General features: G+C 53.6%; 1 protein-coding gene across 1 annotated transcript in view; it reads right to left on the bottom strand.

Moving 5' to 3' along the window:
• The window catches only part of TMEM132C (transmembrane protein 132C), a 272,078-nt gene that overhangs the window by 39,479 nt on the left and 207,521 nt on the right, over nt 1-25,078 (bottom strand). The window contains exon 4 of the mRNA XM_079152481.1: nt 10,106-10,289. Within this exon, the coding sequence (XP_079008607.1) occupies nt 10,106-10,289 (184 nt within the window). The remainder of the gene's footprint in view (nt 1-10,105; nt 10,290-25,078) is intronic.

Genomic DNA, 25,078 nt, shown 5'->3' with positions numbered 1-25,078 from the left:
GGGTGCACAGTGACCCGCAGCAGTCCCAGCGAGCTGTGCACAACAGAAGTGACCATGCACACATCCTGTCCTCCCAGTAGCTGGCTTCAGACTCCTGGTCTGACAAGGGGAAAGAGCGGGAGGGCAGGCGCTACACCTGGGGGCGTGGCTCCTGGGCCCCAGCACCTTTGGGGGGTCCGAGGCTGAAGGGTGAGGGACATCATCTGAATGTCGCAAATCCCGATGAAATCCACACCAAGACTCAATAGGACTCTCCTTCACTGTGGCCTGGTTTGCTATAAATAGCTCTAACATCAGCTTCGATCATAGAAGCCACTCTGGTTTGACAGCTATCCCCCTATTATCCAGCATGGCGCCTTCCACCCGTTTGATCATATTTCTTCTCAGGTGTCACAGCATTAACTGGAATCGTTCTTTGTTTTCCTCCTACACGTTCATGATCCCTCCTCTTAGCCCCTCTTCTCCCTCTTACAGGACCCACCATTGCCTCAAATCTCCATCATCCATCTTTTTCTTCCTTTGGCCATGGTGTGTATTATTCTTTTCTATCTTTCTTTTTTCTATCTTTAATAACTAGTTTTTCAGCCTATTCCAGAACATTACTACAACTTTATACCTGGATTAGGGCACAGTGGAGAACATTATCAACAAGTTTTGTTTTTTCCTAAGGCTGATTACTATGAGGTTCTGCTCTGAATTGATTGCACTAAATAGAGTTTGGTGTCTTCTCTCAAAGTGATGCTAATATCAGGAAGAGCAGAGGACACACATTGGGTAAAATTATCCAATTGCCCAGTGTGGGGCTCTTAAGACAAATAAGTTCATGTAATAGTTCCTTGCATAAACGAAGAAGCAATAACCACCCCTGTAGATGGGTGACATAAACACAGTACTGAAGACAAGGGGACAGGCCACCCCCACAGCCCACAACACTTCAACAACCAATCTCACAGTGGAGGAAATGTCAGAGAAAGAGTTTAGAAAATTCAGTTAAAATGTTCAAGGAGCTAAGAGAAGGAGTAAGGAATGAAGTTAGAAAACACTGGAAGTGAAAGATCATGTCAATAAAGTGATAGGGATTCTGAAAAAGAATAAAATGGAAATTCTGGAAATGAAAGATTCAATAAATCAAAATAAAATTCCATGGAAAGCATCACTAATGGATTTAACCACTTTGAAGACAGATTCTCAGACCTTGAGGATGAAGCACACAATCTTGAAAATAATGATGACAACAAAGAAAAGATGTTAAGGGAAAATGACCAGAGTATTCAAGAAATCTGGGACAATATTAAGAGATCAAATATAAGATCATTGCTATAGAAGAAGGCTACAAAATACAAAGAAGAGGAATGCACAATCTTTTTAATGAAATAATAGGAAGCATTCCAAAGCAAGATGAAAATCCAAATACAAGAGACATAAGGAACCCCAAATAAGCAAGATCAAAACAGATCCTCTCCCAGACACATTATAATGAAAATGTCTAGTATACAGAGTAAGAATATAATTTTTAAAGCTGCAAAAAATAGCAGATAACATTTAGAGGTAAACCAATTCGTATTTCAACTGATTTATCAACCCATCCCAGAAGGCTTGGAATAATTTGTACCAAGTCCTGAAAGATAATGGGTACCAACCATGTTTATCATATATAGCAAAATTACCTTTCAGAATTAAAGATGAAATAAAAACCTTCCATGATAAGCCAAAAACTAAAAGAATTCATAATGATTAATCCTGTACTATAAAACATGTTCAGTGAAATATTTCATGTGGAAGAAATAAAAAATAAATATTAAAACCCAGTAGAGGGATAAACTGCACTAGAAAAACAGTCAATTATAAGAGAATCAAGTTTAAGGTAAGCATTAGAAATATATCAAAATGGCAGGAAATAAAAATCATCCCTCTATAATAACATTGAATGTAAATGGTCTGAATGCTTCAATCAAAAGACATAAATTGCAAAATAGATTACAGAACAAGATACAATAATATGTTGTTTATAGGGGCCTCACCTGACAGGCAAAGACATCCATAGACTGAAGGTAAAAGGATGAGAAAACATAAACCATGATAATGGTGACCATAAGCAAGCAGGGTTAGCTACTCTTACATCAGGCAAAGTGAACTTCACACCAAAATTAATCAGAAAAGGTTCTTCAGATCTAAAAAAAACACTGCTAACCAAAGGAAACTAAAAGACATCTACATACTATTTAATCTATCAACAACTGAATTCTCTTTTTTCTCAGCAACACATGGAACATTCTCTAAAATAGATCATATTTTAGGATATAAACAATCTTAGCAAATATAAGAAAAACAGATAAGTCCTTGCATTCTTTCAGATCATAATGAAATGAAATTAGAAATCAACGACAAGATAAAAAACAGAAACCTTTTTAACACCTGGGGATTAAGTAATACTCTTTTGAATGAGGAATGGTACCAGAAGAAATCAGAGGAAAAAGTTTTAAAAATTCTTAGAATCAAATGAGAATAGTTATAAAACATATCAGACTCTCTAGGACAGTATGAGGGCAGTTCTAAGAGGAAAGTTTATAGCTCTGAGCTTGTACATTAAAAAACAGAAAGAGGCTGGGGATTTAGCTCAGTTGGTAGAGTGCTTTCCTCACATGCACAAGGCCCTGGGTTCTAATCCCCAGTACTACAAAAAAAAAAAAGTAGAAAGATACCAAATAATTAATCTAACATTATATCTCAAGACCCTAGGAAAAGAAGAACAAACTAGTTTCAAAATCAGTAGAAGTCAGGAAATAATTAAAATCAGACCTGAAATTAATGAAATTGAGAATAAAAAAGCAATACATAGGATAAATGAAATAGCAAGTTGGTTTTTTGAAAAGAGAAACAAGATCAATAAACCCCTAGTCAAAATAACCTAATGAGAGAGAAAGAAGGCCAAATTTATAAAATTAGAAATGAAAAAGGAAATATTATCACAGACATTTCTGAAATAGAGGATCATTACAAACTAATTTAAAAATTCATACTCTAATAAACTGGAAAATAAAAATGTCATCAGTGAATTTCTAGACACATAAAACCTGTGCCCAGACTGAACCATGAGGATGTACAAAACTTAAATAGACCAATATCAAGTAATGAAATTGAAGCAGTCATCAAAAGTCTTCCATCAAACAAAAGCCCAGGACAAGATGGATTTTTCAGCTGAGTTCTAACTGACCTTTAAAGAAGAACTAAAGGCAATGCCCCTCAAATTATTCCACAAAACGAGGGGGCAGGAACACTGCCAAATTCGTTCTGTGACGTCAAGACCACAACCAAACAAGGACACGTGGAGGAAAGTAAACTTCAGATTAATATCCCTGATGAATATAAATGCAAACATTCTTGATAAGATGTCGGCAAACTGCATTCGAAAACACATTAAAAAGATGGTGCGCCATGATCGAGCGGTTTTCGCTTCCATACAAGGTTGGTTCAGCATATGTGAATCTATAAATGTAACTGGCCACATAGAGTTAAGGACCAGAATCACATGATCATCTCAATAGATGCGGAGAAGACATTTGACAAAATCCAGCACCTGTTCATACTAAAAATGCTGCATGAGCTATGGGGATAGAAGAAATGTATCTCAACATTACAAATGCGATATACAACAATCCCAAGGTCAACATTATACTGCATTGAAAAAACTGAAAGCATCTTCTCTAAAAACAGGAAGAAGACAGGATGTCCACATTTACCACTTCTATTTAATATAATTCTTGAAGCTCTATCAGAGCAATCAGGCAAGAGAAGGAAATAGGAAAAGAAGTCAGATTATTTGTTTGATGATGACAGATTCTATGTTTAGAAGATCAAAAAAACTCAAGATTTTAGAGCTGATAAACAAATTCATCAAAGCAGCAGGAGAAAAATATCAACATGTATAAATCAATCTCCTTCCTATACTCCCCCGCAAATATAATGAATCTGCTGAAAAAATTAGGGAAACTATCCTATTCACAATAACTCAAAAAATCTTTAAAAATAAATATAACAAAAGGAGGCGAAAGATCTCTAATGTAGAAACTATAGAACACTGAAGAAAGAAATTGAAGAAGACCTGAGAAGACGGAAGGAGCTCCCACGTTCTTGAAGAGGCAGAATTAATATGGTCAAGATGGTCACACTACCAAAAGTGTTACACAGATTCAACGCAATCCCATCCCAATGCCAACGACATTCTTACAGAACTAGAAAAAACAGTTCTAATATTCATTTGAAAGAATGACAGACCCAGAATAGCCAAAGCAATCCTGAGCAAGAAGAGCTGGAGGCCTCACAACACTTGATCTCAAAGGATACTACATAGTTGTAGAGGAAAAACCAGCGTGGTGTTGGCACCAAGCAGACATGAAGACCAAGGGAAGAACAGAGGATGCAGAGACAAGCCCACATACTTACACTCATCTGATCCTTGGCAAAGGTGCCCACATACATGTTAGAGAAAAGGGAGCCTTTTAAACAAATGGTGCTGGGAACTCTGGAAATCCATATGTGGAAGAACGAAGGTAGGTTCCAATCTGTCACCCTACACGAAAGTGAAATCATCGTGGAGCAAAGACCTAGGAATCAGACCTGAAACTCAGCAACTTCTAGAAGTCAATGTATGCCAAACACGCCGACTTGCAGAGGTGTTGGTCTGATTCCTGGGTCTTTGGTCCACTTTGATTTCGCCTTTGTGTAGGGTGAGAGATCGGCTTGACAGAGTCAGCAGGTCATGTTGGAGGTGGAAGGCGGGGGTGAGCAAGGCTGGTGGCAACCCATGCCGCTCCCCTTGCACCTGTGAGCTCTGGCTGACCTGGAGGCTGGGGAGAGAGGCTGGCTGACCTTCAGTCCTTCCTGCTCACTTTTCTGCTCCGCCGTCGCGCTTTCCATGTTGGATGACCACGAGTGTATTTTATCTTTTTTCAGTCTGTGTTCTCCGTCGCCATTTCTCAATCATCTCCAATTAAGTCATATGATCTTCAGAACTGGAGCGCCGTCTACTGTCCAGGTGAGATGCGCAGCTCCACGGGAAGAGTGAGCTTGGAGAAGACCCGCCTGTCACTCCATCCCACGCTGCCTTTCATGGAGGCCACCAGAGTTCAGATGAGGGTGGTCACTGTCTGAACGTCAGCAATGCTCACCGGTGAGCACGCTGTGTGGCGGGGGTGGGGGGGCAGGGTAAGCTCTCCTTTCTCGCATAATCAATGGATAACCCTGCAAACATCACCACCAAGTAAAACAGCTTCACATGCATCATAGTTTGCTTTTTAGGCAAAATTCTGGGCCAGTTTGATGGAGGGAAGGAACATTTTTCATTTTAATTTCAAAGTCAACCTCCGGCTGTGATTCTGAAACACTTATTTTCCCGCAGATTTATTTTTTCAACTGAGCAAACATCTTCCAATTGCTTTGGAGCTCCCCAGCTCTCCTCAGAGGCTCAGAAGGTCCACACGCAGCATCTTCTGGTCGCACAAGTAAAGTGCGGATCGGGGTTGGATCCTCTTGAAAATTCTTGAAACGTCATTTTCCCATTGTCTATAAAAATGGCACTCTCCCATCCTGTCAGAGGACATTGCCTGGAGCTCCGGGGAGCATCCCCCTCTGTCTTCTAGAACTCAGGGTGTCACAGCGCGGTCCCTGACACACCCGAGCAGCTCAGCCTTCCATCATCTGCAGACTGATGTGCGGATCCCAGCATCCTCCGAGGACCCGGGCCTGCGGACACAGCTGGGTTCCTGCACCTGGGTCTCCGAGGCAGAGAGTGCCGAGGGACGTCCCTCGGTGGGAAATCCATCCCTGGATCAAGATGCCTGGTAGGATTCCTTGACCTCTCTCATCATCACGAGTGTAGGCAGAGGGGAGAAGAGGGGCCCCAGTGGGGGGTCTCTCACACCCACATCTGGGCGATCACCGGCTGTCTGTGGAGGAGCCTAGGGGAGCAGGAGGCACCTACCCTCCAGTGCCACTCAGGTCCTGGCAGGGATGAGCTCCCTCCCAGGCTGTGACTGGAGGGCAGGAGCTGACGGCCACGGACACCAGGGTCTAAGGGCAGCCAGGCACCGCGCAGCAGACACTGTCCCAGCTGGGGCTGTTCCTACCCCAGGCCTCGGGCCGGGGAGCCCAGGGACAGGAGATCCGCAGAGGACACGTTGCTGCCCCTCCAGCCGCAGTGGAGGCCTGGGATGTGCCCTGGTGGCAGGGTGCCTGGTGGCGAGGTTCCCTCCCTTGCAGATCTGCAGGGAGTTAAAGCCAGGAGTCAGCAGCACCTTGTTCCCTCTGCAGGTGACAGAGGAGACCCTCCTCGCTGCCTCCTAGATTCTACGGGGACGGCTATGCCTCGCACAGCCAGGCTTGTGGGGAGAAACAGCCCTCCTGTCCCTGTGATTGTCACTGGGTGGCCTTCTCTGTGTCTCCACGTCCAAACCTGTCTCCGAGCAGCACCACCGTCACTGGATTTAGGGACAACCCTAATCCAGTATGATCTCACCTCAACATCAGGACACCTGCGAGCACCCTGCTTCCAAATCAGGTCACCATCGTCACCTCAGCCTGGGTCGGGACCGCACGGTTGGAGGCAGGACCACAGCGTGCCCTCTACCCTCTGCTCACTGGCTGAAGCCATCTGAAGCCGAGGGCATCCCTGCCCAAGGCAGGCAGAGGGAGCCCCGGGGCAGGTCGCCCAGCCTGCTCTGTTCTTGCTGCACACTGGGCTCCGAGGACCTGGTTCACCCTCTAGAGTCTCCAGGTCACTCGAGAGGCAGGCACTCAAATTATCTTTCTGCAGACTTGAGATCAAGAGCCATCACTTAAACAGCCCTAGTGATTGATACTTTATTTTTAATTTCATTTTATGCAGAGAGTGAGGGATATGTCCTAGGAATTTCAAAAGCTCTTGTAAGGAAAGCCCCTGGCCCACACGATTCTGGGTGAAGGAAGGGGACTTCCTCTTGCACCTATCATGGCAAAAATGAAACTCTTCAAAATGCCAAGTAAACTCACCACATCCTTGGAAACTCAGTGTAGGTACGTCGGTCCTGGGTGACAAGGCCTCTTTCTATACCTGCCTAAGTGAGGGGTGCCGTTGTCCCTAGGCTAAGCCCAATATTTAGGTCTAATGTTTAAAAAATTTTAATAAACCCTAAGGAGAGACACCCAGGAAATGCAGGTGGAAGCCTGTCAGACCCACCCTGTCCTGCCTCTTCCACCTGCCAGCAGTGGCCGGTCACTACCTGGTGGTGTCTTGTGAAATGTCTGCCTGGTTTCCTGTCAGGTCACCAGTGCAGCTGCCCTGGGCAAGACGGGTCTCTCCTGCTCAATCCCCCTGGACAACCTGTGCCCGGCCCAGGGAAGAGCCGGGCTGAGGTCCAGTGAGGGCCGCTGCTCCCTTCTACTCAAGGAGACTGTGTCCCCTCCTCAGAAGGCACAGAAGTGACCACACAGAACATGCCTGGTCCCTGTGGGCTCCACTCACGATGTGAATACTCTTCCTACGTGGCAGACTGGATGCCCACACACTCCTTCCCGCAGTGGGCACTGCCCAGGCAGACCCCATGCTCAGAAGCAGCCAGGTGGCTGAGTGGGTCTCGGTTCTTCACTAAAGCAGCACCAAGGGGCCAGCAGCGCCTGCACAGACAGGGCTCTGCAGGACCGACAGCCCTGTGTTCCCGCTCTTGACTCAGTGGGTGTCAGAGGGCAGCTCAGTGGGCAGGGAGGCCTGGACGGTGCTTGGCCGCAGGAGGAGGCCTGGGCAGGCCTGCTTTCACGGGCAGCATCCAGTTCCCCTCTGGTGCTCCTGCCTTGCAGCTTGTGTGGTTTATTTTCTTTAAAATGAACACCAACTTGGGGAATCCACTTAACTTTTTCCAAGACCTGGCCAGCTGTCTTCTGGCTGCAGACATGCAACTCAAGAGTTAGTTTCTCTGGCAGGTTTTTTTATTTTTAAATTTCTCATCTTTTAGTGAGAAAGTTTTCACCATTATCACTAGCTATTTCCAACGAAAGTTTAGTTTTTGGCTGGTTATAAATGTATTAATGCTCAGTCTTGAAAAAAAAAAAACTCTGAGATGTAATTACTCTTTTCATACATCAAAGAATGGAAGCCCCAAAATGTTTTTGTGAGCCTCAAATGCTCAGAAATCACAGAAAAACAGAAGGATGTTCCCCCAGGTGGGCCCATCTGCTGTCCCCTACTGGCACAGTCCCGGTGTCCCAAACTGCATGGCACAGTTGTGGATTCCAGGGAAGCAAGGTGGTGTCACCTGGGCTCCATGCTGGTCCTGCAGAGCTGCCTGCCACACCGGTGCCCTCTGAGGTGAAGCCAGTTGGAGCTCACATTCAGCAGCTCGCAGGGGAACGGATTCGGGGCACCACATTAGTAGGCATTTCATCTTGCCTTGAAGGCATTGCAAGACACAACAACCATTTTACTAATCTCACCGCAGCAAGGATTCTTGTTTTGAAAACGGGCCATATTAACATCTTATGTCTTTATAATGGTTTTGCTTTTTCAACCTATTTGGGTGTCTTATCTTTCTGAAATAGGTGGGTTAGGAACGGAGGACGCACATGCTAACTGACGCTGGTGTGTGTCAGGATGTAAGTCTGCAAACCTTCTCTCTGGAGGGCCAGAGAGTAAATATTTCAGGGTGGTGGGCCAAGAAGCAAAGCTAGCATAGTTAGGAGCTATATATAAGCTTTTAAAATGCAGACATTTAAACACTTAAAAGCAGTGAAGCTACTGCTAGCTTGCATGGAGGACAGGCAGTAGACCACACGTGACCCAAGGTTACAGAGGACATGACAAGCCAAGAGGGATCCTTCTCCAACCTCAGGGTATGCCAGTACTCATGACAGGCAACGCCTTTGGCATGGACACCTGGCGTCCTCTTCTGACCAGTGTCCATCCCCACCTCTCAGTGGAAACCAGACTTTCCCATGACACCCACACCCACCAGCTCTCAGGCTGAGTCCGCGCCTGCCCTAGGCTGACCAGTTCCCCGGGCCTGGCCAAGCAGAGCATTGACTTCAGTGTGGCTTCAGGTTGGCAGGTGGCCTACTGCTCATGACGATAATCAGAGCCGGCCCAGGGACGCGCATGGGAGATTGGCCGTGAGGATTTTTTTTTTTTCCTGCTGAATGTAATATTCTGAGGTCGCCAGCACGGCATTGTCGGGGCCACCTTGTGACTCTAACGGAGTCACAGAGCGGAGGGGGGAAGAGAAGTCACAACCCCCTGTGACAACATCATTAGGACACGGGGCCCCCAGTGAGGCCTGCGGCCACAGTACCGACACAACCCCGTGACACAACCCGTGAGGTCAACACCTGGCCTGGACCCCCTAAATCCCGGGGCATGCAATTCAAGTTCCAGAAATGCAGCCCTAGACCTGGCAGTTCTGTCAGCCAAGTTTAAGTGGCTGGGTTCGTAGCCCTTGATACCCAAAGACTTTCAACCCACCTGTTCCCGGTCAGCCTAACACAGGCTGCATGCTGCCCGTTTCATTCAGCACAGGCCCCTAAGTCGCTGAGCACAGCAACCTGCCGGGCGCGTGTGGCATTGAGATCTGCCGGCACAGTACACCTCGGGTCCACTGCAGCCCACGGGGGCCTTGTGGAGCCCCTGCTGGCCAGTCTCCTCCTGTCTAGGGCGCTGAAGGAGCAGAGTATCCCCCACGTGTGGAGTAGGGAGCAGGAGGCCCCCTTGGGGACTGCACGGTCCAGGGCTGCCTGGCTTTCCGTGAGTGCAGTATAATCAAGAATGTCATCTGCTGCTTCAGGTCCCCAGGATTCAAGGTCACCTGTTGACACAGCACAGCCTCGCCCACCTCCACTAATGTGCAGTGTGGCCCACAAAACTTCTTTATAGAAAAGGAACAGAAGAAAAGAACGGGTTGGATGCAAAGAAGGGCTGGTGGGTATGGACCAGGTGGCCTGCGTGGTGGGCACCCCGAGGCTGAGCTCCTACAGTCCAGAGCGGTCCCTCCTGGACTGGGGGACAGTGGGGGGCTGGGGCCGGCACCCCTGGGGCTGCGTCCCACACCTCCTGGGCGGGAGGGGCGGCCAGGGCAGCACACCTTACCATGGCCAGTGGCACGATGCCCACCAGGTCCTTCTGGCTGATGAAGATCTCCGATACCACCACGTCGCTGTTCCCCTTCCGCGGGTATTCCACCTGCCACGTGATGGGCTGCGTCCCCGAGAGGCTGCTGAAGCTGGCAATTTCAAAGTTCATCTGCACAACCTCGCTGAAGGAGCTGCTGCTTCTGGAAGGAACAGAGGGGAGTGGCGTCAGCTGACCTCCTCAGAGGACCCTCCCTGACCCCCTCTCCGTCGCCATCTTAGACTACGGAAACAAAGAGGAGGCCGGGGTCTGGTGGGCATGGGCCACCACTGCAGCTCAGGGCGGCGGGACGGAGAGCAGCCACACCTGTGGGCCCGGGAATCGGGTGTCGTGCACGGGGCTGCATCAGCACAGCCTCAAGGAGCCCTGGGTGGGCTTCCCAGCTCCTGGGATGAAGAGATAAGCCAGTGGGCATCCGAGAGGCCACTGAGCTAAGCAGGCCCTTATATCCAGGGTCACAGCTGCGGCAGACACCTCGTCACCTTCACCACCCCACCTCCTTCCCAGCTGGTCCCTCCCTCTCTTCCTGGTGACTGAGAAGCTTTTCCCACTCCCAGCTCCCCTGTAGCCAGATGCAGGCTCACAGCAGGTCCACCCGGCAGGCCCCACTTGCCCAGGGCTCAGGGATAGTGGGGGTGGTGGGATGGCAGCGGCGAGGGGCTGGCACTCCCTGGAGAGCTGGTTCTTCAGGACGGCTGTGGGTGCTTCTGGCTCCCTGGCCCTGGTACTCTCAGCAGCTGGTGCTGGTGGCTCTGCAGAGCCTGGTCACTTCATTCTGTCTGTTACCCCTGCCGCCCTGGTTGTGGCTGGGAGGTTAATACCTTGAGTGCAGTGGCTCTCCCGGTCTCCCAGAGGTCCTTCAGATTGCCTCGTGTACTTCAGCAAAGCCTCTGTGCTCAGAAGGACTCCTCAGTGGACAGCCTGACGATACTGTATGGGGGGCGGTGGGGGCAGACGGACGTTTAGCAAGCTCGGTCAGTACATTTCCAGAGCGGGTCCTGGTCCAAACATGAGTTTTCAGAGGACGAAACCTAGGCCTAGAGAGGAACAGTGGCTTTCTCCACCCTCACAGCACGTGCAGCATCACATGGAGCGCTGTGTCTCCGCTCCTCAGCGCAGGGCTCCCTGGCACCCTTGGCCGTGGTCAGACAGCACCTCACAGGCACCACAAGACTTTCTCAACACAGGGCTCGGCCAACTGTGTCCTTTGACCAAACCCAGCAGCTGCCGACTTTGGCAAGTCTCACTTGATTGGCGCAGAGCCCTGTGGGGTCATTCACGGTTTGTCTGCGGTGTGTTGGTGATGTAGAGCGGGCAGGGCATCCCCTAACATATCCCGAAGCATGCGCCAGCTGGACCTTCACAGGGAAGTCTGCGGTCGTTGCTGGAAGCTGGGGAAGGGACGGGTTCGCGCTGTCCACAGCTGTTCAACCACCAGGGCTCAGTAGAACCGCGAAGGAGGGTGTCCCAGGCACAAAGCTGGGTTTGCACCGTCGCAGCCTTGAGGGACAGGCTGGGGGTGCCTAAACAGTGGGCCAGCCATCAGCACCATCTCAGGCTGGCATCTCAAGGGAAGGCCACATGTCTGCAAGCAAATTCAAGGGGGTTTTCCATGCACCTCAAGGAAGACACACCAGACATGCTCGGCAGTGGCGTCCTGAGCGCGCTGGTGCTGCTGTGGAGGTGTGCCGCCTTTCCCTTTGCCGGGGCGAGAATCAGCCACAAACGCACCTGCTGGGTCTTCAGGGCTTGCTCCGAGCCGAGGGCTGGTTCTCGGCTGCGTGCACTTGGTGCTGTGCAGCGGCTGAGCTGGAGGTAATGGTCGGTTGCTGCACCAGCCTGGGCTCTGGGTGGATCTTTCCTGAACTCTCTGAATCTGAGGTGGGCCCAGAGAATCCTGATGTATGAAACGCCAGAGATCCCTCAGGGAGGGAAAATAGACCCGAGGTCTGGACGGTCCATTCAGGCCGCAAATCTCAGGAATGAGCTTCTGGTCTTGGAAAATGAGGAGTCTGGGGTTTCCAAACTGGGAGACGTGCTCTTTCTCCAGGAACCAAAGGCCCTGGCATCTGAGCCAGCTCGACTACCTCCAGGGCATCCTCCTCCTTGGCCTGGCCCAGCTGGGCTCCCCCTCTGGTCACAGGCACTCCTGTGTTTCCAGACCTCTGGTTCTCCTAGCGAGGACACCTGGGCTGCAGAGTCTACAGCACATGCCTACACCTGGCTGCATCTGCAGAGTCTACCACCACGCGCCTACACCTGGCTGCGTTCTCTTACAGCACTCTTTTGTGGGTATTGCCGCAGTGGTGGGCCATCCCTGCTGCAGCTGGGCCCAAGGTTGGGAATGACCGCCTGACTCGGAAAGAGAAGGAAGCAGTGCTTTTCTCTGGCTTTGAAGGATTATGTTGTATGATTTTTGTGAGCAGTGAGGTTACTGCCCAAGGTGGGTTTTTTTTGGTACTAGGGATTGAACTCAGGGGCACTCGACCATTGAGCCACATCCCCTGCCCTTTTTTTGTATTTTATTTAGAGACAGGGTCTCACTGAGTTGCTTAGGGCCTCACTAAGTTGCAGAGGCTGGCTCTGAACTCACCATCCTCCTGCCTCAGCCTCCTGAGCTGCTGGGATTACAGGTGTGTGCCACCACACCTAGTCTCCCAAGGGGTTCTGTTCAAGTGCACACAAGAATAAAACGAAGACCCTACTATTAATGAGATTCACTGTGTGCCCCGGACTAGACCAGGGTTCACATACACATCATTCCAAGCCTCACTAAAACCCTCAGGGTGCGGGGCTGACAAGACTCCCAGTTCACATCAGTGCCAGAGCAGAGACTCCTGGGCCTCTGTGGCCAGGGATGGGTTTGCATCTCCTGGATCCCCAGCCACAGATAGAGGGCAAAAACTCTGCAGGTCCCTGTTTGGAACATGCAAAGTGCCCCCTGGGGCTCTCACCATTTGTGAGCCAACTAGGCTCAATTTTTGTTTCAGAATAAAAAAAAAAATAATAAAAAGTTTGCAGTTGGAGGAAATCTCTGGCTGTCTAACAGCTGGGCAGAATTACAGGCAGAGGGACATCAGGACAAGCCCCAGGTGCAAGGCAGGGTGGGACGTGCTTGTTTAGAACATTGACATCAGACTCTCAGGGAGGGAGACCTCAGACAGACAGGAGGGACTGTCCTGGGTTCACAGGGAGCCAGACGCACGGGTGAGAAGAGGGCAACCGGGCTGACCGGGCAGAGACAGGCGCCTGGGAGGCTCAGGAGGAGCCGCTGACTGGGAACAGGGCGATGCAGACTCCACGCCTGGCTGGTTCACTTCTCTGCACACACGCGGCGTTCTCCTCTCCTCCATGGCCACGCACCGCATCTTCTTCGTCTCGTAGAGGATGTGGGACATATCAATTCACAGGGAAGGAAACTACTGGGAACTTGTGGCCTGTTGGACAGGAGGGAGGCCGCCTGGTGCTCGCGGGCCGGCTGCGGGCCTTCTAAGAGGCCACCCTTCTAGGGGACCGTCCTCCTAATGGGCGGTCCTTCTAGGGGGCGGTCCTCCTAGGGGGCGGTCCTTCTAGCTGCCTTATGGGCACAGGAGAGAGAAAGATGGTTCCAGAGAGGCTGTAACAGTCCTTAACCCTTCAGCCCTGATGCAGCCCAGTCGACAGCTGCATTTGCTGCCTGGCCTGGGAACGCCAGCGGCCAGCGTTTCCTCCACATCGCTGTCTCAGAGGCCTCCATCTTTCTGGGTACCCTTTGCAGAAGTGCTTTCACTGAGGTGGAAGACACCTGTCCTGAAGAGGGTGCAGCGTGATTTTCCAACTGGGTCCCCAGAACTCCAAGGGGGTGGGCAAGAGATGAGCATGGCTGCGTGGGTCCCCAACACCACTGGGTCCCTACGTCCTCCTGTTGCAAAATAAGAGCAACTGCAGTCTAGGGGTTCAGGATATCTAGGAGGCATTTATTTTAAGGAATGAAAGAGAAAGAAGGAAGGATGGGACGAGGGAGAGAAGAGGGAAGGAAGTGAGGGGGGAGGGGAAGAGAACGGGGCAGTGGGAACCAAGACTGGAGGCAGGGCTCTCTGAGGGGGAGAGTTGGATCCAGGGTGTGTCTGAGCGCCAATCCTGGTCTCCCTAGCTTGCGGCTGGGTGAGCGAGGACACCCCAACCTCAGGGTCTCCATTTGAGGAATGGGCATTGCTAATCCTTCCCATTTGGTAGACTTGACGTGAGGATGAGCTCATCACGTCAGAGTGCGGCACCAGCAGGCAGCAGCACTGGCGACTGTTCTCCATTCAGCAGGACTGGTCTGCACGCTCATGCCTGGGACCTGCCCGGCACGGCCACCATGCCCACCCAGGGGCTCCCTGAGAGCAAGCCGCAGCTTCATGGGGACTCTGGCTGGTCTCGAGCTGGGTTCATTCAGATCCACGTACTGAGCATTTACTCATAACTGTGTGTCTGACGTTGATGCTCACAGTGCTGGCAGGTGGGACCAGGGAGGAGGCAGTTCCTGTGCAGGTGTGTCTGTGGTCCACTTTCCACTGTCTCTGCGCAGACCCAGGCCTCACTAAGAGTCTGTTTAGAGCAGACTGAGAACCCTCCACCCAGCTTAGGTGGGTCTCGAGACACTGGTGGAGTGATAAACGGGAATTTCAACACATGTGTGACTCCAGAGCATCCAGGAGCCACCCCTTGCTAAAATCAATCATGTATATATATTGCAGTAATTCTTGAAAGAGATTTTCAAAGTCGACTTAACAAAGCTCTTACTGAAAAGCAAATAAATTCCCCCAATAGTCGCAATAATGTTTGGGTCACTGAAAATTCAATTTACCAAACCTCTTATCTAGTGGACTCTATCTGGTAGGAAAATGGAGTCTGGGGCCGTGTTTACGAGCCAGAGGGACTTTGCTCGCCACTCTGGGGTAAGGGGCTTTCTCCTCACTGAGAGCCACAGAGAAAGGACGGTCACAAAGGGGAGAGCAGAACCTTGGAACAGGGGCCGCTCTGGGAGGTCAGTATGGTCCACCCAGGCTTCATGTAGTTCCTTCTGCTTCATGTGTATTTGACAAAGGCGGGGACATGTCCTTCCCCTGACCCCAGGTCCACGCTGATGGCCTGGGTGCTCTGGGGGGTCTGGGTGCTGAAGTGCGTGGGCTTGAGCTACAAATTGCAAAGCAGCCACAAACCCCTTGATCCAACTGCGAGAGAAAAGGAAACTGAACAGAAGCTTCACAATCACCAGGAAGGGAGGAGGCAAGAAATGGACGAGGGGACGATGGAGGTCTACGAAGCGGGGCCTCAGAGAAGCCCAGCGGGAGGGCACAGGGCAGCGGGGCCCAAGCACACCTCCTGCTCTCTCTCTGCACCAGGGATCCCATCCCGAGTGCTGAGCAAGGACGTGCTGGCTGAGTGAGGGGACCTGCTGCTGTCCACTGGGCGGGGCAGTCAGAGGGAGCCCCCTTCTTTCTCTCCCACTCTCCCCAGTTACTAGGCAGAATTCCAGGCTCAGGACAGCAGAGCCTAGGAGGACCAAAGCCTAGGAAGCCTGCCCGTTTCCGAGCAGTTGGTGACATTCGGGGTCTGGACTTACAAGCAAACAAACAACCTACAAACAAACGTTTTACTTCTCTCCAGAGAAGCCAAGCCGAGCGATCCATTGAACAGGAAATAAAGGGGAAGAGGAAGAAAGAGACTGCTTTACTGCAAATTATATGGATGCCCCTGGCATCCCTTTAAAGCACTGCGGCCCCTTGGAGGGGCTGAGCCTGCCGTTACTCTGAGTCTGGCTCCCCCGTCCCCTCTGTTGTAACTACTAGAAGTGGGGAGACCCCATGGAAGGCTGTTGAGTGGTCTCAAATCCTGCTCATCTCTTTCGGGGTGACTTTTCTGCGCCTCACAGCAAGAGCTGGAGATGCTTTCTCCTCCCCTGGAATCCAGGCTGGCCTGTGTCGCTTTGGCTGACAGAGCACAGTGAAGTAACACTGCAGAACTTCCAAGTCCCCGCGGCCACTACCTTTCTCTCTAGGAGCATTGTTGTGACATTACTGGGGACCATGTAGAGAGAGAGGCCCCTGCCATCCAGCGCCAAGCTGCTGGGCCAGATAAATACAGTTCCACCGGGGCACTTGCCTGGTGAGGTTCTACTCAGGAGAAATAGTGAATGGCGATTTGGAGTCAGGAAGTGCTGGGGAGTCTATCAGGCGGAACCAGATGGAGGTGTGGCTGCCACAGTTCTTTTGAGTAGGGTAGGGCAGAGGCTGGGCAGAGCTCGGGTGCCAGGAGCAGGGAGGAGCCAGAAGCCCACCCACTCTGCAGCCCACGGGGGCCCGACTGGTGCAGAATGCAGTGAAATGTTTGTCCAGGCCCAAGGACGTTTTCTGAGGTTGCTGAGGGGACAGAGGCAGACCTCCACCTGGCTTCAGTGTCCTGCAGGAGGACGGGTGGAGAGTCAAGATGGCATGGACCGTGGACAGAGACCAGCCGAACATGGCTGCTCTGTGAAGTTTGGCCTCAACACCCACCACCCTGGCACCCAGGAAGAAATTGCAGGTTCCTGCATGGAGGCCATCAGCGAGAAGGCCTGAAGGTTCCATGTCCCCTGCAGCCCAGTACCATGAGGCTTGTCCAGCTGGACCAAGGTTGGGGAGAACCCTGCAGAGCCCCAGGGGCCAAAATGACCGAGTTTCAACCTGCAGTGCCTTAGCAAACCTGGCATGAACCCGGTCGAGTTTTCTGTCTGCAGGAGGCCTGGGAGCTTGGGGAGAGGCTGAGGAAGGACGGTGGAGGCCTGGAGTTGGACCTGCTGTTTTGCACACTGGGGTGTCTAGATGGGAAGCTGAGCGTGCCGGTTCACGGTGCCCAAGCAGCAGCCACCCGGAGCCCGCCCCAGGGCCCACAGTGTCTCCATCTCTCAGATCCTGGGGAATCCCACCTCCACGCTGCTTCCTTCCTGTCCCCATCACTCCCAGCCGCTCCCACCTGGTCCTTCTCAAACACACCAGTGTCAGTCCCCCAACGCGTCTGCCCTTGCTTTCCTCCACAGCTGGCTCCTCACAGCACGCACCCTGCTGTTCATGACGCGCTCTTCCCATGATCCCTGCCTGCTGCTGGGCGCTCACCAGCCCCTTCACCGCCACGACCACGTGGCACACTCTGCACCCCTCTGCACCTGGTGGACCTGTGTGCCTCCTTCTCCAGCGCAAGCTCCGTGACAGCATGACATGGCCCCTACCATCGCCTCCTGGGTCCGTCACCGCTGTGATCCATGGGAGGCGCTCAGCAAATGTTTGTTGAACCCGTGATGAGTGAGCAGTTGCGCCAGGAGCTGAGCTCCCTGATATTCACACTTTTCTTTCCTTCCACTAGTCAGGTTAATATTAATTTCTACTCAAGAGGGGAGTCGGAATCTCTGCTGCCTTGGAAGGAGGTGCAGGCGCATCCTTGGAAGCTATCAGCTCCCCCAGAAGCGTTGAACCTGTTCCAGGAGCAGAGCGAAAGGCAGAGCCCTCTGGAGGCTTTCCAGCACAGACACGCTCCGAGGTCCCCCACTAAAACTTCGCATTTTCCAAATATCACAGAAGACAGACGCTGGATCTGCTCCAAAGCTTGCTATTGAATTTTATGCCTGTTAAGCTCTACTAAATACATAATGAGGAGGCTGAATTAACTATGCAAAATTGTAATTTACAGTTAATGTTTGTAATTGATGAGCTGCGGGTCTCTGTGGTAGCACTAACTGCTGAGATGAGAAGGCTTGGAAGGGGTAAAGGAAAGTTTTCACTTGGAAAACAGAAGGCTTCCTCTGCCCGGTTTCATGCCCATTCATCCATCATCCAGCCACTGGGCACTGACCAAGCACAGATTGGTGCCAGGCACATGTCGGAGCTGCAGAAATGAGCCACTGTGGGCCGTGACACAAGCGGGTGACCCCAGGAGTCCCCAGACACCTGCTGTCCACTCCGGCTTCGTTGCTACAGGCACGGTGCGGAGGTTGTCCAGTGGAGGCAGGTCACCAGCCGGGGCTGCTCTGCCCTGGTCCCTTGGGTTCCCTTCTTTAGCTCTGACTGCAGTGACAATTCCAAGCAGGTTGAGAAGGCTGTCTACTCATGCTGAGCCCCTTCTCTTTGAACCTGGGGCGCAGATCATGAGGACACTGGAAGAACTTAAACTAACGGTCCCTCCCGTCTTATTTACGATCCTGCATCCTGGTTGATGGCAGATCGGCCTGCTGGGCTTGAAGAAGATACTAGGGTTTTTTAAAAGTGGCCTTCCCTCTCCCCTTCAGATTCCACGGGCAGGGTTTGGGCCTTGATGTCCCTTTTCGTTTTTGGCAAAGCTTCTGAGGATATCCTGTGGGCCGCTGGGGTTAAGAAGCACCGTTTTGGGTTTGGCTTTGCTTTGTTTTTAAGGGCGTAGTATCACATATGAAGGTCTTGTTCTTGCACCCAAATCGGCAGCAAGATAAGAGAGACTCACTCCAGCAGAACTGCAGAGGCAGGCCCTAGTGTCCTGGCCACTGTCCCTGCCCTGGGTCTCCTGGTGCCATGGACAGCCCCACAGCCAGAAGCACAGAGGCCCCGGCTGCTGGACGCTGCTTCTGCTCTTCTGTGCCTGGATGAGGAGGCCTGCAGGGGGTCACTCCAGTCACTGGGTGTCCCTAGTGCAGAGCAACACGTGGGCGATGGGGTGGCCGGGGGGAGAAAGGGGAAGACACTTCCACTTCCAGGGGGAGGGACGAGGTCAGGGTGGGTGTCAGGGGGACGCGGGAGCTGGGTCCTCAGCCAGAGCTGTGGAGCTGCAGCCACCGAGGACAAGGGCCGCTTCCTGAGACGCCCTGGAAACCGAGGGCTTCCTTCCTCCACCCTGCACTTGCTCAGGGCCTCCCTCTGGCTAAACAGAGCTAATGGCCAGTTGGCAAGTTTGGTCCCTTGTTATAATCCAGGTGACGAGGGACCCAATTATGGCAGACCCTCCACCCCACCACCATAACCCAGTTAGCAAGGGACCCTGGCAAGTTCAGTTTGCAGGTTGCAGAGTGATGGATGGACACCCAGTGGGCCCCTGGCCTGCGCAGCCCAGGCTGACTCCCACCAAGTCCCTGCGCCCACTCAGCAGGGATAGGCCCACTGCATGTGAGGGCCGTGGCGGGAGGGTGGTCCAGTGCCATCCCCAGCTGGGGTGACTGCACTGGGGGGCTCACAGAGACGCCCCCAGACTTGAGCTGAGACCCACACAGGGTGGAGTCCACCAGGGAGGCACCAGGGTTTAGGAAGGGCCTTTGTGTGGAAAGACCCCTGGGGACGTGAGACGCGTCCTAACACCTGGGGGAGCCAGCTGGGGGCCGGAGGGGCTGACACCCCTGTCTTTGCCGGTGTGGCAGTGGGTGGGGTCCTCCACACTTGGTCCTCCAACATGTGTTCTATAAGACATTGTTAATACCGTCCAGTCAGCATCTTATCTTTAAAAGTCTTTTAATTAAAATGAGATAAAACTTGGAGAAGACATCACATGGGGAAGACGCAGACTCAGGGCCTCGCTTCTCCCTGGCTCAGCCCCTTCCGGTTCCCCAAGAGCAAGGAGCTGGGACAGCAGGGTGTGGGGCTCCCACGGAAGGATCCAGATGCAACTGGATTAAAAGGCGAAGCATCAAGGACTGCCCAGACTGGCCTCCCAGACAGAACTCCCTGGGGGTGGGCGGTGTCCTGGGAGGAGAGGGCAGGGAGCGGAATGGGAAAGCTGGAGGAGGAGCGGGCGGGCTGGGTGGACCCCAGGCTCCCAGGGCTGGTGCGGGAGGCTGGGACTCAGTAGCGTCTGGAGTGCGGCCCGGTGGCTGCCAGCGTGTCAGTCCTGCGGGGCTCAGCAGGGGGCTCCGCTGGACCTGGCTGCGGTGGCTCCTCAGTGGCTCTGTGGCTTGAACTGAGGGTTGAAGTCCGTGGCTGTCCTCCTGCGGAGAGGAGGGGCACCCCGGCCCCTGCTCACAATGGGTTCCTCCTGTACCCCCGGCCGCCTCCACCTGGCCTTCGGTCGTCCTGCTGACTCTGCCTCCAGATTCATCTTGAGTCTGCGTCTCACCGTCTGCACTGTGACACATTCACCCCCAGCCCTTCGCGTCTCTCCCTGGGTGGCTGTGGCCGCCGTTCCCCCAGGTGGGCCCTGTCTCTCCATGGCAGAGTCTCTGCTGTGAGCAGGGCGGTCTTCCTGTAAGGGACAGCTCCTGAGGCCACCTCTGTCCTTACACGTCTCCGACTTCCTCCCTCAGAGCACCACCCTGGTGCTGTCCCTGGTCACCATGTCCTCCCCCTCCTCAGCTCATCTCCCCTCCGTCACTGGGCCGCTGCAAGGAGCTCTTGTCTGCGCGCCCCAGTACGCCTCACTGGCCCTATTGCAAATCCGGCCTTTCTTTGTTCATGTTTCCTCTTCCCTGCCGAGGGGCAAGCTCCTTGAGAGGAGGAACTCTGTCAGGTCACCGTGGTGTCCCCGAGGCACGATGCCTGGAAGTGCACTTGTTCAGAGGAACTCTGGGGCGCTGTGGCAGAAGGCCTGGCCACACGCCTGACCAGCACTCCCAAAGCTCAGCTGGTCCTCCCAGCAGCACCTACAGGAACCAGGCAACCTCTCAGGAGGACCAAGCGGCTTCTGGGAAGCAGAAGTGCGCTGGAGGCCAGGCAGCAGGAGGGAGCGGCTTTCTGGCAGGGCAGTCGCAATACACAGCCTCTCTGACCAGCTGCAGTTCTGTTCCTCAGTGGGAAGCCGAGGCATCGGGCACCCGGCTTGCTCTCAGGCACCTGTCCTCAATTTCTAGAGGCCCCACGGTGTCAGGGACAGGTCAGGGCCAAGAGTCCTTGCCACACCACCCTCTCCACACGACCAAGTGTGTTGGGTCTGCAGTTAAGGAAAAGCCCCTAGAGGTGACTGGAGGGCGTCCTGAGCAGAACAGGGACAAGCTGCGAAGGACTGGAATGGCTCTGCAGAAGAGGTCAGCCTTCTCCACCTCGGCCGCTCCCCATGGCCACCACAAGGCTTGTGACCACGTGATTGCTAGTGCATGGCCTTCATGAGGAGACGGGCAGCTGGGGCCACCGTGCAGCCCGGGCAGGCAGTCTTTGCCCTGTTTCCGTCCTCCTGGGGACCCCGTGGGACATGCGGGTGCTGGATCAGGACCAGCCCCAGGCACTTCAGAGCTTCCCAGCACCGTCTGTCTGGACAGCGGGCAGGATGGCTGTTGCCTTCTGCTGCCACGTGGAGCTGCAATGGTCACTCACCTCCTGGCGGCTCCCCCACCCCACTTCAAAGTCCCCGCGCCTCAGCCCTCCACCCTCAGGTCTGTGTGGGCAGGGGGCCGAGCTGGGCGCTGTGCCCTCCCAGGTCCTTGCTGTCCGGCGCTGTCCCCAGCCCGTGCACCTGTCTTGCTCATTCTGAAGCCTGTCCTCTGTCCCCGGTGCCCCCGTGACCACCTGCTCTTCACTTCCTGCCCCACACACCCTGGGCCTCAGTCTCCCCTCTCTAAGAGCAGGGTATGAAAAGTGACCAAGGGAACTCAGCGTTTGGCTGTATCACCGACAGCAGAGGTGCTCACCTCACACCTGACACCAACTCTGGGACGCCAGAGCGGGGACCGCAGGCTCCGGGGAAATCCCCACCCCGCAGGCCCTGGAAGCCGCCTCGGACTCCCCCGTCTCTAAACGGTTCCTTGTATTCCAACAACCAGCAGCTTGGCCTCAAAGGCGGCAGATGCCGTGAACAAACGCCTCCTCGGTGAGCCATCACCAGACGCGGGAAGAGGGTCGGGTGGCGGGTGGAAAACTCAGTGTGGGGTCAGAACCACCGTGCCCCTCTCTGTCCCCTGGGAGCTGGATCTCTCCAGCCGCTCTGCCCATTCTGACCCACCATGCTTGCTGGCCAGCAGCCGTCCCTCCCCACAGGGGGAGGACGTGCCGCCCTGCCTGGCTCCCTGGAGCAGCCGTGATGGAGAGCCGGGCGCTTTTCAGATCCACAGCACTGAAGCCATAACTATCTAGCTGAGCCCATCCAAGGGGACCTTCAATTTAGAGAAAGCCATTCTTAGGTGACTTGGAAACAGCCGGAATGGAGAGTAAAGACGCCAAAATGAACCGCATCCTTTGAGAAATCAGTTTCGAGGCTGCAATTTCATTTTCGAGTAAACTCCGTTTAGGGGGACTCCCTGGACCGAGGGCGGTGGGGAATTGAATAATGCTGTGTTCACACTGGAAATGGAAAACATCATCCTGTTGACAAATGGCCTCAATCCCGGAGCCCTCCTCGCACTCAAGTGTTACAAAGCAGCCGCGACAGCTGCTCCTCCCTTCGCTGTCTCTATTCCCAGCCTTGTTCAGGAGGGACTGCAGCGCTGGGCCCTCTGGGCACCGGCTGGGAGGTTTCTAGCTACCTTCATCTGTGGAATGTGGCAGTATTGTTTCAAGAAATGTTTACTGAGCGCCTACAGTATGCAAAGCAGGTTGTGAGGAGCTGGGGACACGCAGAGACACAACGGTTGCCTTTGCTCGTGGAGTTTGGTGCCAGTGTCTGAGTGGGGGCTGGGAAGGTGGCAGGGAGTCGGAGAGCTAGCAGACTGGGACAGGAAGTGCTGCTGGTGGGTGGGAGACAGCTCACCATGCAGTTCCTCAGGTACCACCCTCCCTTCCCCTGGCCTCCCTGTGCCAGGGCTTGGCTGGCACTGTGCACACGTGTGCTGGCGGGGCCGACGGTGACTCTCAGACCTGGCAGAGGCCACGAGGCCCCCAGAGCCTGGAGCAGGTGCTTTGCTTCTCACTCGACCTGATCTTCTGTCTTCTTGTTTCCCTAGCTGGACTCAGCAAAAGCCCGCCTAGCTCAGGAAAGCCAGAGCACGTGAGGTCAGCTCCTGCGGCAGCAGCCGGAGCTCTCCACGGGTCTGCAGGCGCACGCGGGACCCAATCTAGGTGCACCGGAGGGCGCAGGAGAAGGAAAGGCAGTCTCCGTAACCACCGTCACACAGCTCCGCCTTCAGGATTGCCCAGCGGGTCGAAGCTGGTGGGTTAAGAGGAAAAGCAACCTGGACCAGTGCTCCGTGCCGGGAACTTGTGTGGTGCCCAGTGTGTCCCAGCTCCTGGCCCCGTACAGGAGGTGCCACCTTGGAAGAAGTGCCTATCTCAAGGACCAGAGCTGTGACGGCAGAACCGGAACCCAGATCCCGTGCAGATGTCAGACACATCCAGGGAACTCCTCCCACTCTGTCATGAGCTGTGTGATGGATGATGGGAAAGTGTCTCTGGACTGGGAAGGGCAGCAGGGCAGTGAGACATGGCCCTCGGAGGTTCAAGGCCTCCAGAACCGGGAGAACAGCTTCCGATTCAGGTGGGAGCAGAGGTCTGTGTGTCCAGGCTCAGGCTGCATCCGGGGCCTGGCGGGGCCGGCCTCCTGGTCCAAGATAGCCCTTCTCACTAAGTCCTCACAGGCCACCTCCAGCCTCTTTCCCGAGACCCCTACTGTCATTCACAAGCACCACCCTCCTGCCCTAAGCACCAGCACCTGCTGGTGGGGTCCAGCCTAGGGGCGTGGGGGACACATTCCGCCCCTGCACAGGTCCAGGCTGGGTTCTCACAGCCCAGACAATCCACCGCTTGTTAGTGAAGCAAACAAATCAATGCAAACACACACAGACCTCTCTCTTTTCTGTGGGGAGGGGCCCATGAAGCCGCCCACTGTTCCTCACCTGAACTTGACCTCTGAGTCTCCAGACACAGGGACCATTTCTTCATCTTTATGACTGGGTACATGGAGGCACCTGCCTCCCGGCCTTAGTCACCAGGAGCGAGAGTCGGCTCACAGCACAATCCCACAGAGCCTGACCCAACAGAGTTCTTAGGGCTAAGGTCCTGCTGCCGATTGTCCTTGGGCTCAGGACTCCAAACTCCACATGCAGAAAGTACACCAGGCACATGACATTTGGCACGTCTCAGGGCCATTTGTTCTGCCATTTACTTTGCATTTCCTCTGTAATTGGTCTTGCTTTTTTCCTTAGGCTGACATATCCTTGTTTAGCAAAGCATCTTCCATTGATGCATCGAGCTGAGGAGGAGGCCACAGACAAGCAAGAGGAGCCAGAGGGGCCCGCGGGCCTCACTGCTGGAGGAAGCCCCAGGCCACGACTGCTCCTCCTGTGACTCACCAGCCCAGTAGAGGAGGACAGTGGAGGGCAGGTCACTTTCCACCTTGGAATGCGACTGAGTGCCATGGGGCATACGACCTCAGTAAAGTCATCTGCTGTGGTCTGAATGCCTGTGTCCCCCAGATTCACAAAATCCTCAGTCCCCAAGCTGATGAGTGTGGAGGTAGGGGTCTTGGGGTGTAAGTAGGTCATGAGGGTAGGGTCCTTGAGAAAGGGATTAGTGCCTTATAAGAGAGCTTTCTGCTCCTCCTGCCACGAGAGGTCAGGGTGGGAAGACACTGAGCCCTCACGTGGGCTGGTGCCCTGACCTTGGGCCTCCAGCCTCCAGAGCGTGCCCTCTGCATTTCTGCTGTTTGTAGCCTCCTGAACTATAGTGTTTTGTTACAGCAGTTGGAATGGACGAAGGCGTCCCCTTCCACATACCTCAGGAAATGATGACCCTTGGCTTATGTGGCCTCTGATATCTGCTGTCACCAACACCCACGGCAAGCGAGATCACTACCAGGACATAGACTCTGAAGGAAGCCGGGTCACCTGCCCTGACTCTGAGTGATTCTCCCTCAAGTATGCGTGTACAAGGCTGGAAGGGAGGAGCAGGAGCAGGGACTGAAACTCTGAGCCTTGTGGCCTGTGGCTCCACTCTGTCCCCTTCCATGGCCTCTGCGTCCCTGGGTGAGACGACCCAGTGACCCGGGAGGGGCACTCAGGGGTGTTAGTGGGACAGGGCCCCCTTAACACACTGAGTCTGAGCCAAAGCTGCTGAA

This window comes from Sciurus vulgaris (assembly GCF_902686455.1).
Source record: "Sciurus vulgaris genome assembly, chromosome: 8".
Taxonomy (NCBI): domain Eukaryota; kingdom Metazoa; phylum Chordata; class Mammalia; order Rodentia; family Sciuridae; genus Sciurus; species Sciurus vulgaris.
This window is presented reverse-complemented; position numbering and strand designations above follow the sequence as displayed.